We start from the raw sequence: 19,984 nt of genomic DNA, 5'->3' as shown, positions 1-19,984 counted from the left end.
ACAGGTTGCGCTGTCTCATCTGTACGCCTAATGGAAAAGATGTACGATTGTGTCCGTGTATTGTGACAAAATCTTTGTGATGTTTCAGTATTTGCAAAATATCCACAAAGGTGAAGAAAATGCAAAAAAAAAACTCTTAGAACTCGAAAAGGTATTAAAGGTAAGTTTATAAAATGATTTTAAGCAAAAGTAACTTCAAACACCCCCTCTCCCACACATACACAACCTAATAAACATTGATCATCCCATACATTTATGCACTGCAGAAGAGTGCAAGTTCAAATTTAGAGTTTTAGAGTACATATCACCGTGGTGTGGCAACGTAATGTCCGAACTTTATTACTGGTTAAAGATAAGCGTACATGTTATATCATTGGATGTAACTCTGTTTTGTGCATGGGCGAGATTAGCCTTTGAATTTGATAGGTCACCTGACACCAACAGGCCAAAGTTGCTCGGGAGAAACTGTGAGAGTTGAGGATGGCATACTCGCAGATGGAAGTGAGTGAACGTACCGAAGCATTTCCAAATGTTACATTTTCTGTTAAACTATGTTTGGCAGCGGCTGGAATTGGAGGAGCTGCATTAATAGGATGGAAAACCTGCAAGTGGTGGCGATCGAGGTACTCGAACGGAAAACCCAATGATGATGAAGTGGCGACGGCGACTGAACCAACACCTGAAAACGACCCGCGGATCAAACGAATAGGTATTACAGGTGCTGCGGGACTTATCGGTGGTATTTTGAGGGAGAAACTTCCCAACACGACGACTTCGAGTTGGTTTTGTTCACGATGTTTGACGACGAAGTTGATGGTTCGATTGGCGTAGATTTGAGCGATGCAGATAAGCTGAAAGGAAAGTTCGATGACCTCGATTGTGTTATCCACCTGGCAGCTGACAGCTCTGCCCGAGCATCATGGGAAAGCGTCATCAAAAACAACGTGACGGCGACCTATAACGTCTTTCTGGAATGTGTGAATGCAGAAGTAAAGAAAGTAATATTTGCAAGTTCTAATCACATCATGAACGGTCACGTGGTCGATAATTTTGACAATCCGGAATCTTTCAGTCTTGAGAAGGCGCCCTCAAGTAAGTTTACTGAATTGGACGACCCGCTTCCCGATGGACTGTATGGTGTCAGTAAATTAACTGGTGAAGCGCTCGGAAAGTTGTTCGCTGTCCGTTATGGAATCGATATTGTCTGTTTTCGTTTTGGATGGGTAACATTTGAAGACAATCCGAACGCTTTGAACGGCAAGAGGGGAGAATGTCTGCGCCGCGTGTACCTCAGTCAGAGAGACTGTGTTCATGCTTTCCTTAAAGCCATCAAGACAAAACTGTCCGAGAGATTCGTGGTCTTCAATTTAACTTCAGCAAATTCAACCGGAATCTACAATCTTGACCGAGCTAGGCAACTGATCGGTTACAGACCGTTAGATGGTTCCAAATAAATGTTATGTTTGAGGACACGTGCTTTAAAATACGTTGTTGGGGAAGAGGATGGTTTTCAGAGCGTGTTTTTTTGAAGATGTCCATAAAAAGGAAGTTTCATCTATGTGTAAGATACGAGATACTACTTATATTGTTTGACATGTTCAAAGATATGGAATGAATGGGTGACCATGCATATATTTGACCCCGGTTTTAGACACGATACATGAAACCATCGCGATTAATTCATTTTCCCAATGGTGTCATTTAATTTGTCTAAAACCGGGATCAAATATATGCATGGTCACCCATTATTCAGTATCTTTCAACATGTCAAACAATATAAGTAGTATCTTGCATCAAACAAATTCATGAAAAAATGGCCGAATTTGTCCCTTCAATGGTAAATGTATAATTTAAAGGGAATCGAAATTGTTTCAAGTAAAAACTTATTCATATGATCTGACAAGCTAATGGTTCGAAATGGATTAAAATCCACGTTACCAATTTTTTGCTATGACTTCATCATATTTTCGATATGAGCAATTTATTTCGTCCATGTCATTACTCACAGCTGTTAATCTACCAATTTATTACACTTTTAGTTCAGAGTGTGCAAACTGCATCTATTTTTCAACCGAGTGGAACTAGACGTTGCATGTACGCTCTAAGACGATTTGACACGTTATGAGATGGTCCTTTGTGTCTTACCGCCACCATGAACTATGATATGATACCGACATTTATATTTTATACAGCTTAAGTTTGTTAGAGGAGTTTTTTGAAAAAAGAACAGTAGAATTGGGAAATATTTTGGCAAAATAAAGATAATGCGGAGTATCTATTATTGCTACAAAATTATTGGGCGCAAAGTTCTTAAAAGTGGAAGAGGCGATATTCCTTTACGGATATCTAGACTCTCACAGCCCCTGGCTGGTGTAGCCTGGCTCAGTAAACAGCACAAGCCGTCACGTCGTGGTCGACTCAGCGAGTTGGCGTAGCCAGTTATGGCAGCCAGCCCGCTTGGTCAGGCAGCTTCACAGGCCACAATGCGAAGCCAGAGAGGGACTATGAGAGTGTCTATAGAATATCATGTTGTGACAAAGAAACCCACATACATGGCAAGTACCAATCCAGTGACGTAGCATTATTTTCCACTATCATCATAAACAAACTCTAAACAAAAGTTTTCTATATTTTGTTTAAAAATGTATAACACCATTTCTTGCTGAGAGAATATTCTCCATGCCCGGCCGAAGCGATCGATGTTCATGAATGATGATGAAGCGGCACGCAAGAACAGTGAGGTGAAATCTGAAGCTCCCCTCAAAAACCCAAACAAAATAACCAAACAAACAAACAAACACACTAACAAAATAAAAAAGATGTGAAATGAATACAGAATAAAAATGTTGAAATAGCAAATGCCAGGACAGTACAATGATTTCAGTTATGCAGTACGCAGTACGAACATACTGGCAGTATTAACGAGTTCAGTACGCCTCAGTCATTTCCACATGCGATTTCAGAAGTTAATCAAGTAACAGGTGTTCTTGATAATGGAAGAGAGTTACGCTAAGTTCCTCGTAGTCTTTTTTGTACTCCTGACATGTGACGCAAAAGACTGGAACTTTATTACGCACCAGACCGCCATGGACATTTTCCATTATTATTAGCAGAATTGTGAATTCGAATCTGGGTAACTTTTGTTGTTACTACTCATTATTTTAGTGCGGGTTATGAAAAGAAATTAAATGCGTACGTTTTTTGTTCTTCAGTACTTCTGAAATCGCATGTGGAAATGACTGAGGCGTACTGAACTCGTTAATACTGCCAGTATGTTCGCATGTAGTTTTTTTTTGTAAACTGGATTTTAGTCAGGGCAGGAATCCACTCTTCAACAATGATATTACCCGGGATGTATTACCTGTAAGACTTAAAATTTGATATCACTACCAAGCCCGATTTCAAGGTATTATGGACAGAACATTTCTTTTTTTGTAGATAAATGTATGATATTCTTTGATGCTGAAATGCCAGTGATCAATAGACAGAGTATACTGCCCACAAATCCAGTCAGCATGCAACACATAACAAGTACAATACATGTAGGCCTACATGAGAATTGATTTAAAGAAGATCCAGAGATGGTGATGTTTCAACCCCTTCTTTTGCTTAGCTCTCTATCTGTCTCCATAACCACGAAGTCAAGAGTCAAAATGTTACGATCTCCTTGTCTGATTAAGCAGATGTCTGAGATGTGTCGGCCAGCTGTGGGATAAATTAACTCCTACCACCATTCATTGCTACCCAACTAGCTAGTATTCAATGTTCTAAGTTTCATACAAATAAAAGCGGTAGCACCATTTTTTTCTCTAGTACTACAACCATGGCATAGCAATAAAAGAGTTTCGTAGCTTTCTTCTGTAAAGAAATTACTTCTGACTGGTAGAGCTCAGGCTCAAAGCGAGCTATGCAAAATATAATTTCAAATATAACTGTAAGTGTATCAGTATAGAAACAGCAAATATATTTAAGGGATAGATGCTGTGTGGCTGACATGTGTAAAATCGGTCTTTGCATTTGCCGGGGGTGCATTTGAGAGCTGTAAAGGCAAGTTAGAATGCACGATTTATAACCTAAAAGCATCAATTCCAAATAGTGACAGGTTTAGCCTTCTATCACAAATAATGTTCAAGGCAGGATTCCAATAAATAAAGATAAGCAATACACGATAGACCTGACACTTTTACTGTGTAAAGAGATATTGAAGCCTACAAACGAATTATTTTCTTCCAGAAGAGTTAGAGATCAAAGAAATAACAGAAAGTGTGGATTCAGCTTCATACCTTGATCTGTTTATCCAAATAAGACATCATGCTCTGTACACAAAGCTATATGACAAGAGGGATGATTTTAATTTTCAAATTATCAACTTTCCCTACTTTTCAAGCAACATTCCATCTGCTCCAGCGTATGGTGTGTATGTATCACAGCTTCTTAGATACTGTAGAGATTGCGGATCATATGATGATTTTCGAGAACGACATTCCTCATTGGCTTTTACGTTAGTGAGACAGGGCTTCTCTGAAAGTAGACTTGCAAGATTTTTTAAGAAATTCTATGGTAGATATGGGGACATAGTTTTCAAATATGACACAACTTTTACACAAATGATGGGTGACAGTATTCCCAACTTTGACCTTATACGGTAGCTTCACTGAGTTGCCATTGATTTTGACATTTCAGAGCCATGCTTGACGGGTGTAGCTAGCGTGCCAGCAGCGTGCAGCTGGGGTACGCTTACCCATAATTCGGGACAGTACCACCACTTATAATTGTATTCGTGGTTCAAGATGGTCCTTTATTATCTTGTAATATTTTCCTTTTAATATTTTATACTAAAGGACCTGGTAATTTATTACCTTGTATGATTTAGTTTATTGGCTTTGTTCTGACGTCATATAAGCTTCCTGAGATATCGTATAGCATACTGACACAGGTGATTTTATCAGGTTAAACTCTGAGCGCAAGTGAAATAGGAGTACACCAAGTAATCGTAGTCATCATTGATATATAACGTCAAATAGAAACTCGGTTATAAAATTCTCCTACAACTTGGTCGGAAGGAAGATGAATCGAGCCATCAATATGTAGAAAGTGAAGTTGTACTCATTCGAAAGGCTTCACGGCGTAGAGATGATTGATAGAGGGCGCCTTTTACAGAGCTTGCAAAGAACCAGCCTCGTTGTGGTCTTTCGCAACGAATCACGTAAGTATGGCCGACGTACGGGATGGCAAGGCGTACAAAATCAAGCTTCATCGTCTGGATGATCGCAAACTTTTTCATCAGAATATCAAAAATATGATATATAGACATTCTAGATATAAATGATTACTGTTTTACTAAGTATTTGTCTCGTACTTCTGTTCTTGGAAACATATTGTGCGGCATAATAGTAGCGGCCACGTTTACTGCCCGTACAAATGTTGGCATATACTAGTCTAGAACGATTATTGTTAATGAAGAGTTGTTTGGTGTCTTCAAAGTATTCCTGAGTACAACAAAAGTTACAATTTCTACTCTGTGGTCATATGAAGGGAACGCCTTCGAATAATACAGAAACCATCATTCATCTCTGTGTATCGAGTGCTTCAGCTGAAAGCTAATACTGTATGTATATAGTAACACTGTAACGGTGAGTGTGTATTATGTACTATGGTACTATGTGTGGTGCCTTGCTGCTGTTCAGTTATCCACAACCTAACCTTCCTCGGCGCTTTTGGGTAGTAATCTTGACTTTTGTGGATCAAGGTCCGCAAAAGCCGTATCAGCAGGGTCGTAAAGGTTTTATCATATACCTTATGGAATGATGATATGTAGTTTACATAATTGAGCATCATATTGGAGATAAAAATGTGTGGGATATCAAAAATTCATCGCCATTCCATATCATGATTGCTTGGTGAAATACGTTTTGAAATTGTCCCAATCAATCATTTTTGCTACATTTATTTTAGCAATGGCAGACGAAGGATCAGCCGGTGGCAGAGGTGGATTCCGTGGTGGCTTTGGCGGCCGTGGTCGCGGCAGAGGCCGTGGACGGGGACGTGGTAGAGGTCGTGGTCGTGGAAAGGCAGAGGATAAAGAGTGGATGCCAGTCACAAAGTTGGGAAGACTTGTGAAAGATCTGAAGATCAAGAGTTTGGAAGAGATCTACCTTTACTCCTTGCCCATTAAGGTGAGGCCACCTTTGTAATTCCTGTTCCACTCCAGTGTACACATTGTCATCGATACTAACAATTTATACAGTGTTCGAAATTTGTGGAAAATATCAACCAGTCACCAGGACTGGTAACTTAAAAAAGTTGCCTGTCCTGCCAAAAACTTACCAGTCCTGATACTGCGATTACTTTTATGTGCCTAAGTATTTTTGTTATGCGCTGTTGAGTAGGATGAATTTACGGGAAAGAAAACTGTCTTGCCATAAAATTTGAATGGGAGCCTGGAGAAAAAATAGCAGACATAGTTTTAAAGAAGACTCCCCACACTAAAGTCAACCTGTCCGCCGGACTGGTAACTTTTTTATTTTACAAGTCCTGCAGAAAAACAACCAGTCTCGGACTGCCGGACAGGTGTTATTTCGAACACTGATTTATACCTTTACCTGCGAGACAGTATCACTTCCCCATCTGCTGAGTCAGTAAAAAGCGGTATTGAGCCAAAACAATATGTAAAATCACCCATGTGGCTTGGCATGTCACAGCAACTTTAGTCTGTAAACATCATGTTTTACAGTATCTCCGTCTTCAGGGACCTTCAAATGGTAATATTTTTGTTAAAATGCATCATATAGGACATGTTTTGCTTCACTAGTTTTAACCAACTTGACCTGATAGTGAAATATGAACTTGGTAGGAAAAGGTTTATTGGTGTAGTTTTGGCAGATGAGAGAACATAACAAAGACCAGGAGGCATATCTTTCGGAAATATTTTGTAGGTTGTGTAATGCAGTTCATCAACAAGTTCATTCCATGGATAATGGGTTTTTGCTAAACCATGGTCATCATCAAAGAAGTTAGTCAAACTCTTGGTTATATTTGTCAGTGGTTTTGCTACGGTTTGGAATGATGGTTTGTATTGGAACCCCTATACCATTTCTTCGGTCCTCTGATGTATTGGTATGAGCAAAACCCAGGTAACATCTACCGTGGTACCAGCGTAAACAAAATCACTGTTTATTTACTTTTCTGCCGACAAAAGTGTTGACATTCCTTGAGTTGTCTTGAGACGAGCTTGTAAACTTTGTTTTCTCCTTTCTCAATCTAGGAGCATGAAATCATCGACTTCTTCTTAGGCTCTGCCCTGAAAGATGAAGTTCTGAAGATCATGCCAGTTCAGAAACAAACCCGTGCTGGACAACGTACAAGATTCAAGGTAAAGTTACTTCACCAACAGCATTGATATTTTACAAATCTTAAAAAGGTCTTATTCTTTGATTCAGTATTCACCAAGAACTTTGGATATTGATATTGAGAAAATGCTGTACAACTGGCCGCCTGGTTGCCACTATAGTTCAACATTATTTCGTAATTTTGAAAGTTTAAAGAGCACATACCTGAATTGACTAAAATCTTCAAACCAGGCTAAATCAATTTTTTTCTGAACAGAATGAAATGCAATAGAGGAATGTTGTAATTGTAGGTCATTCCACACGTGGCCAAGTTGAAATTTGTTAAACAAACCTGAATGCCCAGGAACCTTGAATCGTACGTATTTAGTTTTAAAAAACTACATACTAAACTAAAAAACTAAATGTCTGAAGAATTTGATGAGGCAGTTTTAATGGCAAGTTCAGTGAGCGTAATGGAATACTGTTGGGGAGGGGCCTGTTTTAGAACGATGTAATTTAACCAGCTTTGAAAAATAATTCTTAATTTTTGACCTTTATAGGCATTTGTTGCTATTGGAGACTCCAATGGTCACATAGGATTGGGTGTCAAGTGTTCCAAGGAAGTAGCAACCGCAATCCGTGGTGCCATCATTCTGGCCAAGCTCTCTGTTGTTCCAGTACGTCGTGGATACTGGGGTAACAAGATTGGCAAACCCCACACTGTACCTTGCAAGGTAGGTAACTGGTTTATCTGTCAGTAGTTATGTGAGGATTTCAATGATTATGTTCAAGGAATCTCCTGCATTGTGTACTGTAATAAGCAGACACAAGTTTTGCTGATCTGTACATATTGTCAAGTATTTTTTGCATCTTATAAACACTCCTAATCCTGAAAACTATTTGTGCATCTTCTAAAATACATTTCTACATTCAATAAGTAGTTATTTTCTCGTTTTACAAATACAGTTTCATTTATTATGTAAGGTATTTTTGTGCTCAAATTATTTTCATTCCTGAAATCTGAGAAAGGAGTGACATAATCAACAGTCAATAAATTTTTTGTATGATTTTCCCCAGGTGACAGGTAAATGTGGCAGTGTATTGGTACGTCTGATTCCAGCACCCAGAGGTACAGGCATTGTGAGTGCCCCGGTACCAAAGAAGTTACTCAACATGGCTGGTATTGATGATTGCTACACTCAGGCCACTGGTCAGACGGCTACCCTTGGCAACTTTGGTAAGTGACATCAACTTCTACTGAATTTGACTTGGAGGGAACAGCCTTTTGGTGATCAGCTTGTTTGAATTGACAGACTATCGTATTGTATCATGCTATAAATCTAATAATGATATTTAGGAGCACAACTTGAGTTCCATTAGATTTTAGCATTGTCAGCAAAAACGGAGAAAAAATAAAGACAGGGTTGTATTATCAGATATTATTCATTGGCAAAAAGTATTAAACAAGTGTCAAAGTGCCCCTTTAAAATGTAATTAAGGCTAGTATTTTTAGCTCCCATATGGCCATATATATATGTGGCAATGGAAGCTATTCTTGTAGGTTGGAAAAATCTTGTGTGTGTGTATATGTATGTATGTATGTTTATGAACTTCACACCATTCATGTTATTTTGATTCTTGATCAAGTTCATAACAACGTTTGTTTTAATTTACACTTTCAGCTAAAGCAACATTCCAGGCCATTAGTAGAACGTACAGCTACCTGACCCCTGACATGTGGAAGGAGACTGTATTCAGCAAGTCCCCGTACCAAGAATTCACCGATTACCTGACTAAGACGCATACCCAGGTACAGGCCAAGCACCAAGAGGCAAAGTCTTATTAAGCTTCTAACAAGAATGAGGGTTACATTTGAACATGCCATAAATATGAGCATGGATGTAATTTGTGAGCGAAAACTGAAATGGATTTCAGTGTTGAGAAGAAGCTTTTAAAAAGTTAAAATCTGATGAACTTGTGTGCCAGCTGTTTTTACATTTGGGTGTTAAGATCGTGATTTTACATAGATTGGGGAAACTGGTCGAATTGTGTAGAAATTATTTCCAAGAAGTCTCTTGCCTTGAAAGTGTGAGAGAATTTGAACATTTAGTAGACCAGTACATGCAACTGTGTGAAACAAAGCTGGAAGACCTGTCGATAACAACTAGTCATGGAATAACTGTTGTCAGGAATTTGCCTGCTATGGTATGAGAGTGGTCAGACTGCAAGATTGATGAGGGAAGGTCCATAGCAGTATGTTTTGAGGAATTTCATTGTGAAAAATTTATTTCTGAAGCCTATACCTCTCTTGTTGTACAACAATTCTCACTTATGTGACTTGGTATTTAGAAATTGAGAATGTCTGACATACGATTTCCATCGAGGTCTCTCAATTTTCTATATCATCAGCCCAAACCCAAGTTTTACCGATGAAATTTAGCACTTGCCTCATCCAGCAGGGTGAAAGACATTGCCTTCGACAATTTCCATTGTACATTTGTAGGAGGGCCACCTCTGAACACCATGTCCATGTCCATAAATTTGCCTGAAAATTTAGAACCATGGGTGTAAGAAAAAACATTAAAATCTCTTGTATGGTGCTTGTTCACATCCCAAAAATCGTAAACTGGAAGGTGTTTTCAACTGCCCACTCTCAATGCATTTAACCCTTTGAACCTGGCTCAGACATAAATGTCCGATGACATCATAGAGTACCAGGGGGTCAGGGTGCAAAGGGTTAATCCATACAAACAAACAGATTTTGAAAGGGCTGTGCTGTGGTGATTACATCTTTACATATGAAGCTTTCAGAAACACTCGACAGCACTTTGTGAAAACATCTTGAAATAGGTAAAAATGTAAAATGTTAGTATCCATAGTAACAGACATAATTTATCACTACGTCCTTTTCTGTGTCTCATTACACAGTATACTTTAATGTCACTGGCATATTAAATCAATTTGAAGTGTGGGAGAAGTACTGACAATTGTGGCTCTGAAAGAAGACAAGCAAGCTTTGAATTGGTACATAGTTACCCTGGACAATATACACTATACAGCACAAGCTCTACCGGTACAATCCACATTTGGAAGCGCAGCAGCTGAGGTCAAGAACCTCTATTTAAGGCTGCAAACAAATGTTTGACAAAATGATGAGCAAAGTCATGTAGAATCAAAAATAGGGGTCAATTTCAGCATCTCACTGAAGGTTTCTTTGGTTATGTTAATACTCCCATTGGAAAGGTATACACAATATGTACCCAGGTTTACCCAAGCCCTTGTCTAGATAGGACTTGAGCCAGGCCTGTGTTTCATATCTCATACAAAATAAATCATGTAGTAGTCTTATTCCATGTGCAAATATCTTGATGTAGTTAACCTTTGATATACATTTATGCACTTACATTCCTGATGTCCCCTCTCCTCCCCAGCAATATTTTTACGGTGACTGCCTCAAATGATGATAAGTCCTTTCCGTATAATATTTTACATGTAGAGCTCTGCTGACCTACTGGGACCATTTTTAGGGAAAGAGATTAAGGTGTTTCTTCATGGAATAGTTTTACCTTGAGCTTTCCTTTTTTTCTAATCTTATAAAGGTTTTAAGATTATATTCTAAAACCAGTCTGCTCAGAGTAGTCATAAAAATTTGATAATTCTTGTTTTTTACCGCTAATTCAAATTTCAGAGTTTAATACCTAATACCTACCACTTCGTCAATATCAAAGTTTTGTTTGTTTTTACTTTGTCTTTTTTAATCCACAATTAGCATTTTTATTATCTGTCAAGTTTTTAATTTCTTCCCGGTAGTAGTGTCCATGATCATTATCAATTATTATGGTTCAAATATTTAGTATTATGTCTCCTTCCAATACTATGTTGAATTTGCTCCTTTATTTATCTAATACAAAACAAAATGGTTAGAATTTTTTTCATATTCATCTATATTTACAATTAAAACCGCATTACTTCTGACCATATATTCCAAACTTTGTAGCTGTTAACGTCACTAGATATGTATTTGAGTTTCAATAACTTTCAACAGTGGAGATGATATGCGATGGCAAGAGCAGTACCTTCTTAGTGAGTGCGCCCTCATACGACTTATATAGTTTATTGCAAAATGGCAGCTCCCACAACAGGTAACGTGCATGCTTTCGAAATGAAAGCTATTCTTGCTGAATCATTGCTCCATTATTGAAATTGCTAGTTGCTCAAACATTGGTACTATAGTGTTGTTTCCAATAGCGCCAGAAAAGTTTCAAACCACTGTACGGGTGATTTCTTTTTGAAACGGAGCCGGTTTTGAAGCTGACATGGCATCTTGAACCTGTATTTTGGCTTTCAGACAACAACACGGAAGACAACATGCAAGGAATACAACACATTATTCTGGTGTTGTCTGGCAAAGGCGGTGTTGGAAAGAGTACCGTAACAACTCAGCTAGCTCTGTCACTCATGTCCACTGGAAAGAAAGTCGGTATCTTGGACGTAGACCTTTGTGGGCCCAGCATACCACGCATGTTGAATGTGGATAGTCAAGATATCCATCAATGCCCTCAGGGGTAAGTTGATGATGACAGGCAGGAAATTGTAAAGCCCTGCAATTATGACAGGGAAACAGGGAAAATTATGAAAATTTAATATACGGCAGTATTAATATTCATATATGCTGTAAAGTACTGTGTTTTTATAAAGTTAGGGAAATTTGGCATGATGAGTGTGAGCTGTAGCTCTGCGTTGGACGACTGTGTGTTTCCTGCTATAGTATAGGCTTCCCTTGGTGGGAGGCTTACAGCTGGTAACATACTGCCCTACTACTCACAGCTAGGGCTTCTGTAACGTTTACCAACACTGCAGCAATTATTGTAGCTAGTACCAGTAACACTTCTGCTATCCCATAACAAATTGCTTGAGTGAACCAAAAGGAAAGTGAAACCTACTGAAATGCATGGAAATGGCGTGCTTGTATGGCGCCATCGATACCGAGATTGAGAAACAAACTTAAATTTCTTTTGCCTTTATAAAAATTTATGTGTACCACAATCAGCTATGGATACCTAGGATGAGAAAGAAACCTGTACTTTTAGTCTTATATTGATGTGTATCACAGGTCAGTCTTAGAGTTTACAAAGATGATCAAGTGTGGAAGGGAGGGCGTTGGTCTTTGGAAGGATGTACAGTGTCGGGGAAGGGATTGTCGGTGCTGGGAAGGTCGGGCATTATTCAGAAGTAAATTTGCTTTGTAATGGTAGGTAGCTCTGTGTTACAAGTTTCATTACTCTGAAGATGACATCAATCAGGTTGCTATTGTCTGAGTCACTTCATTCTGTTTCTCCTATTCTGTCATTGTTATCCGGTGTGTGTCTCACAATTTACATATTGGAAGCAATGAAACTTTCAGTGAAGTCAAAACAACAACAAGCATTTAAATTTTTTTTGTTTTGTTTTTTTTAAATTAGCTGGGTGCCAGTGTATGCTGACAAAGACCAAAAGTTATCAATCATGTCTATTGGTTTCTTGCTAAATAACAAAGACGACGCTGTGGTCTGGAGAGGACCTAAGAAAAATGGTATGTGAAAAATGTTGATACTTTCTGAGCATCGGCACAGCAATCTGTTCTCATTTGTATCATAGCGTAACATTGTAAAATGTCTTCCACCTGGCTAGCAACAGCTTCAAGTACTACTACAGTTGTAGTTCAAGTTTTATAGATCTATTTTTAATAGCCAAATGGAGATGAAGATGATATGTACAAGTCAGTCAATACAGGGCACAAGTTGATTTAAAATGTCTGTCCATAGTTCAATAAGATTAATGTTTCGGTATCATACTACAATGATAATTTGTTCAATAGTAATGCCATTTCGCTTTTCTCTCATCAAATTTGAAGGGAAAACTTACTTGACTATGCCAACACTATTGAAACTTTCATCATATCTTTCCATGATTCTGTCTTTCATTTTATCCAGCGATGATAAAACAGTTTTTGTCAGATGTTTACTGGGGAGAGCTTGACTATTGATCATAGACACACCTCCAGGAACGTCTGATGAACATATCAGTGTTGTGGAAAACATCAGGCAGTACAACCCTGATGGCGCTGTCCTAGTTACCACACCACAGGTAAGTCTGATCGCAATATGATATCTTCAGCTATCACTCAACTCTGAGGGTGATATCATGTACATTGTTGTGCTTGGAAGCCAAGCAACTGGCTAACTTAGACATGATGTCAAGACACATACAACCTTTGGACAGAAAAGTCTTTAAAAACTGTGATATTACTCTATGATAGGCCATGCCACTTACTCATGTAAGTATAATTATGTCAGATCCTAAGTTACCGGATACAGTAGGGGTCTGTGTTCAAAATACGCAACACTATTTTCATCATTTTAACATCAAGGCCCAGTTTGTATAATATGATATTACAGATAAGATGTATCCGAAACAAGTTTATAGTGACTGTAAATCCATTGATTAATCCATGAAAAGCAGCTTTAGTCTGTTGTTGTCACTTGGTATGACGTAGATGTAGACTCCGGTGACTACACAATGAGTTCACACATAGGCTTTCCATCAAAGCATAGTCAGTGTCTTACCATTGCATTCATAAAACAATAGCAGCTGACAGATTATTTTCGCAAAAGTGTAGCCATAGGGGAACACAACCTACAGTGCTGTAAGCTGATCTGTCTAGAATTTGAAAGTGAGAAAAAAAGGGGAAGTTAGACAAGTTTGATCCCAACACACATGTACGTATGATAGCCTTGACAAGTGTATTATTCGCACTCTTTACTGTTATTTTTGGTCAAAATATCTCAGACTCATTGGTGTAATACTCAAAGTGCTTCATGTCAATATATGAAGTATACATGGGTGAATGTAGAAATGTGTCACTATCAGTGATGAATCATTCTTGACAACCTCAGATCATGCATCATGTAGAGTCCATATTAGGTATTTTCATATTTTGTTCAAGTGATAGTTTTTAGCTCATATTTGATATGTATATAAATACCAAAAAGAGCTTATTAGCTCATATTTGGTTTTATATATAAATACCAAAAAGAGCTTATATGATGAGTCTAAGTGGCGTCTGTATATTTGTGGGTATGTGCGGATGTATGTCCGTCACACACAAAGGCTCCCATACTCAGGTATGTTAATGCATGGGCATAGTCTCTACTACATGTAAAATCAGTTTGAACATACTTTTTAATCAGACCTGGTCAGAGAATGGTGAAAATTGCCAAAAATATGTTTCGCATTTGAATAAGTTGAAATTTATCATAAAAAGTTACCTAAGTCAGGTCACGTGACCAAAATCTGTTATTTTCCGCCAAAATTGTATATTGCAAATAATTGAACATTCCAACCGCTAAACATCAAAATATTTAAAATATTATTACCAATTAATGTAAAATGGGATAGAAGCTTGTGTTAAAACTACTGGCAGATGCAAAATTATTGAATTTTGAATAACATTTCTTCACAAAAAGCAACAAATACAATATTTTTGACGTTTTACATGAATGTTTTGAATGTCAGAAAGAAGTATAGATAGAGTTTCATGAGTGCCATGTATTTTTGAAAGAATATGATAGATGTTGTTTCCAAAAGTGCAGAGAAAATCAAGAAAATTTAACGGGTTACGGTTGGAATATTAAAATTAATAAAGACGTAAATTTTGGCGGGAAAATATCAGATTTGGTCACGTGACACAACTCGTCAAGATTTAGGCAGACATTTTTTTAAAGAATTTAATAATTTCAATAATTAGGCCAAATATCAATCAAATCTGGTGGTTTTTAAAGATAATTGATCATTTTCTTACTTTTTGGCTTGATGGGTACAAACACCCATGCATTAACTTACTTGAGTACCGCTAAAGCTACCGTCTCAGTATTTGGTGTACAGGTAGATGTAGGAGTTGAGATGTGAATTTGTTCAAATGAACACATCAGTGTCAAAAATGTGCAAATGAGGTAAGAAAAAGCGAAATTCTGAAACAGGCTTGAAACAGGCTTACTCCCCTGACTTGAGTAATTTCCTGTCATTGTTTATGAACTGTTACATATTGACAGACCTGCTCAAACCATAGACAGTTGAGGGGAGGAAGACCGTCAGTAGAGGGGAGGAAGACTGTCTATGGTCAAACTAAGGGGGGCTAGCTGCCTTTCTGCTATGCATGTTGCTAAAGTTCTCCAGTACCTAAAGTTTCAGACCTTAATACTTTTTGTCATTCTTGTTTTTCTGTTTAAATATTTCTTGTTGTTTTCTGGTTGTACTGTGCAGAAATCATTGTCATAACATCAACGTAGAATTTTCCTGCACTGAACAGATAGAAACAACATTTATTGTTGATCTTTGGTACCCATACTGGTCTGTACCCATTCTGATCAAATTTGAGCGACACCGGTATAATTGCGGTAGTTTTAACATTATGACAACTCTACGAATAATTTACTTTTGCCTCCATTAACTATGTGTATACATTTGTCTTCAATGTCAGGGTGTGTCTATCGGTGATGTCAGGAGAGAAGTCACATTTTGTAAGAAAACCGGGATACCAGTCCTTGGAATCATTGAAAATATGAGTGGTTTTGTCTGTCCATGCTGCCAGGTATCAGAAGTTCTTGAGTCTATGCACCCTCTACATAAGTAGTTGTCTATGCACCCTCTATATTAGTAGATGTCTATACACCCTTTATATAAGTAGTTATCAATTTGTCACAGCCTATCACGTCAATCATGTGAAATTGTTCAATACTTCATTGAAACTACATTACGACAAATGTGATCGAATGTCACAATTATGCCAGAATTTTCTTTCTTTTGATAGTTTGATTGCCAAACTGTGGCATCATTTCAATGCTTTTGCATTCAATATGCAATTAATATGATAAGTTAGCTGAACAATTAAGGAAAAGTAATCTTAGTTGATGGAAAGAAATGCAAAATGTTTTCACGAAATAGAATTTCATATTTTCCCACGCATTTATTTTATGAAACAGATAATCATTATTTGGAAATTACAAATTAAATGGAACTCTTAGTGATATTTGTGCTTCATTCTGTCATAAGAAATAATGTTTCCTAAACATATTCTTCTTAAATTGTCTGTGATGTTCCAGTAAAGCAGTAAACAGCTTTCTTGAAACAGTCTTTCAGAACTGTTATTCTAATTATATGCATATTTGAAAGAAGGATTTGGAGATAATGAGGAACGTTTTTCTTCCTGTTCACCAGGAATGTACCAATGTGTTTTCAAAAGGCGGCGGTGAGATACTTGCCGATGAAACAAGAGTTCCGTATTTAGGTAAGTTTGTAACCTGTACTCATAGTGCTTGAGACATTGTTTGATAGCAAAACAAAACACGAACGCAAGTATATTGTTACCTTGCTCATACTTGTGACATTACATCATCTTGATTTCATGTGTGTTTTGAATCCCTGCATGAATTGTCAGTATTTTGCCTCCTCTTACTCTCAGTTATTGTAACTTGTATATTCACGCCCATTGCTGAGTGCCCCTGAAGAAATATAGGCCCCATCAACATTATGAATACAATGGGGTTTTCCTAGGGAGCCTGCCACAGCTGTTTGAAGCAAATTTGACCCCTTAGGATTATGTTGATTTACAAAATTGTGTAGTGTTGCCCATGCTTCTGCCATCGAGCCCTGGCTGTAATAATATTGACGGTTTTTACCATTTTCCAGGTCAGATTCCACTTGATCCGCAGTTGACAAAGTGTATTGAAGAAGGTCGGAATTTCCTGGATGCAATGCCGATGTCTCCTGCATCACAAGCTGTCAATCAAATAGTACAGAAACTGCTGAGTCATCGAGATAGTCAGACTACAGATGCAATGGATACCAGTTAACAGTCATAAGCCAGTCATTATCAATAGACAACAGCCACCAATCATCGGTTAAAGATTTTCATAAGAGTTGGACTTGAACTGTATAATGTCATGATTAAACCACACATACTCAGATATATCCAGGTTTTAGTGTTTAAGGAAAGTATTTTAAGTGAATGGACAGTCTATGAAGCGGTACCTTTTTTTCACCTAAATTGCTGAAGAGAAGAGGTAGTTACATAAGTAGCAGTTGACAGAACTTTTTTCCTGTTTTTCAAATAGCAGAGTCAGAGAGACTTCCTGCTCTTACATTAGGCTGTTTATTAACCCTTTGAGCACCAACATCAATTTTTCTCCACTTTACAAAATATACCCTAGTCAATTTGTCTCAGATTTTTGCCAAAGTTTTGATAAAAACTGTAGCCAATGAAATATGATGTCAATTTGGTCCAAAATTATCGACAGATTTCAGAAAAATTAATAAAAATGGCAAAATGTGGAAGTAAAATTTTGGTGGGAAAAATTACAGTACTCAAAGGGCTACAATTGTCACAGATGCAATATTTATTTTAAAATTATGAACGCTTATTTATGACAATTGAAGTTTATATATTTCAGTATAGTCATCTCAAATGACCATTCATACATAAAAACTGCCATGATTGTTGCAGTTATGATATTCATGTGAAAATATGTCAATATTTATTTCAGCAAAATTAAACTTTATAGGGCATGATAGATCTATTTCAAATGACCGGTCATACATTAAAAGCCACTTCTATGTGCCACTGTCTCAGTTATTGTGACAAAAGCGTATGTGTGTGAAAAGGGAAGCGGGGGGAAAGTCCTTTTTCCCCAGGAAACTATTACATTTTTCAATGTATACAATACATTGATCGAAAACTTCTGTTGCAATGTACGTACTTTGTAACGATAAATATTATTAATTGTAAATAAATTTTATCGAGCAATTGTGACAGTGATCATGTGAATGTGAGGAAAGTGTGATTTTATTATCTTTGAGTATATGAGTGTCTTTGTATATGTAACTCATACTGACCAAAAGTTTATCGATTCAGCTTTGTTTAAAATACAAGATGCAATGTACCAGAATATTCCGCTTGGTAGAGAATCATGAGCATAAAACTTTAGTAGCAAAAAATACTTCACTTTATTGCTCAACAACACACTCAGGGAGTGTGGTAAGGCAAAAATTACAAAACTCAAAGTCGCAAACTTCAACAAACACTGGGTGAAGCTGCTGCTGGGGAGGAACTAAAGTACAAGAAATAAATTTGCCAAGAGGTAGTTCATTTCTGTGAGTAAGATATACATGAACTTTTCTCTGTCATTCAAATCAAGAAAGCCAGGATTATACAAACTTCGTGAAGAAAACAGGACATTCTATCACAAAATGAAATTCATGCTCAACTAAAGACTTCTAATGTTCGCATAATCCTTCATTCGCAGGAACTTTTTGACACTCATTAACCCTTTGAACCCGGCTCGGACATAAATATCCGATGACGTCATAGAGTACCAGGGTGTCAGGGTGCAAAGGGTTAAGGTAGAATATGACTCAAGTATTTACAATTCTTTTCTGATCTACAACTCGTGGGGACTTGTTTTAAAGCTCTTGGAGAGAGAAAAATGGCATGGTCTTTGTTTTTATGAGAAAGAAATTTTATCTTTTCTATAGAGTTAACAGATGGCGTTCATTTGATTTCAAATATCTGTAAATGTCAGGTAATTTGTTTCTCAAGTCCCAAACTTTGCTCACTGTTCCTAGTTTTTAGTCTTGAGTTGGTGAGAGTAAGGTTAAAAGTTTCATTGGAGAAAGTTTGTCTCTCACTTTTGAAGTGCATACTACATTAAATGTAATCTGCATAATAGAATATTAATCCACCATCTTGCAATAAATTTGCAGTGTCATATAAAAATAACATTTTTTATCAAGAACATCAATTAATGAAAACATACACAAGTTTTGATTGTAGTCTTTTTAAGATGTTTGGAGAGACTGGATTGTGCTTCACCTTGAATTTTATTATGAATGGTAAAACTTTCAAAATACAGGCCTATCATCCAATCATGTACTTGTAATTTCAATTTGAGAGAGGTTTCTGTAAAACGATATATTCCCTGTCTAAACAAAGGAATATATGGCCCTATTTCCTGGGCATTCCATCTGTGGCTGCATTGACAAATACAGTGAGTAAAGGGGATGGAAGAATTCATCAAGGGAAGGTGACAGCTCTTGGAGCAGTAAGGGGTTTTAATGGTTTGCACTCAATAAAAAAAAGGTTGGATTTGACAAAAAGTGCAAAAAATACTGAAAAAAGAAGGATTTTATCATATGGAGGGGTAAGATTTGAAATGTTTTAAAGATCTAAATGATTGAGCATAAAATAGCAATCCCTCCACCCCACCCCCACGCACCAAGTAATCGTGAATGCAACCTTAGCAAAAGTATGGTAATACTGGTACTGAGATATAAAAGTATGTTGCACAATTTCAAATTCTCAAGGACTACAATGTAAAGAGCCTCAATTGCAACGGAATGTCATTGTTACAACAGGTCAAAAGTTGCAAAGATTGTATCTACTGTGAATACATCTTTTCCCGTGTCAGTTCTCTGATTTCGATTCCTCTTCCTTTCCATTCTGTAAGTGTAAGAGTAATCCTTCACATGTTACCAGTGTGCGAAAGATCTGAAGAGCTTGTCGATGTATTTTCAGGAGCCCCGCCCCTCTCAAACTTGGGTCACGACAGGTCACTGCGGTGTTG

General features: G+C 37.4%; 2 protein-coding genes and 1 pseudogene across 2 annotated transcripts; all 3 read left to right on the top strand.

The window, feature by feature from the left end:
- Positions 1–437: 437 nt before the first annotated feature.
- On the top strand, positions 438–1,812 carry LOC139152369 (uncharacterized protein YtbQ-like; annotated as a pseudogene).
- Positions 1,813–5,189: 3,377 nt separating this feature from the next.
- Positions 5,190–9,284, top strand: LOC139151527 (small ribosomal subunit protein uS5). The gene is made up of 5 exons (XM_070724422.1): positions 5,190–6,176; positions 7,265–7,372; positions 7,889–8,062; positions 8,406–8,565; positions 9,011–9,284. Exons 1-5 carry the CDS (start codon positions 5,958–5,960, stop codon positions 9,172–9,174), a joined length of 825 nt encoding a protein of 274 aa, XP_070580523.1. The 5' UTR covers positions 5,190–5,957; the 3' UTR covers positions 9,175–9,284.
- Positions 9,285–11,416: 2,132 nt separating this feature from the next.
- On the top strand, positions 11,417–17,362 carry LOC139151525 (cytosolic Fe-S cluster assembly factor NUBP2 homolog). Its single transcript, XM_070724420.1, is given in 8 exon segments — positions 11,417–11,470; positions 11,677–11,893; positions 12,791–12,900; positions 13,301–13,348; positions 13,351–13,454; positions 15,847–15,957; positions 16,584–16,653; positions 17,055–17,362. Coding segments are annotated over 8 exon segments (843 nt in total). The 5' UTR covers positions 11,417–11,451; the 3' UTR covers positions 17,219–17,362.
- Positions 17,363–19,984: the final 2,622 nt, after the last annotated feature.

This window comes from Ptychodera flava, chromosome 15 (genome assembly GCF_041260155.1).
Source record: "Ptychodera flava strain L36383 chromosome 15, AS_Pfla_20210202, whole genome shotgun sequence".
In the NCBI taxonomy this organism is placed as follows: domain Eukaryota; kingdom Metazoa; phylum Hemichordata; class Enteropneusta; family Ptychoderidae; genus Ptychodera; species Ptychodera flava.
The sequence above is the reverse complement of the archived record's forward strand: the minus strand, read 5'-3'. Positions and strand labels throughout refer to the sequence as shown.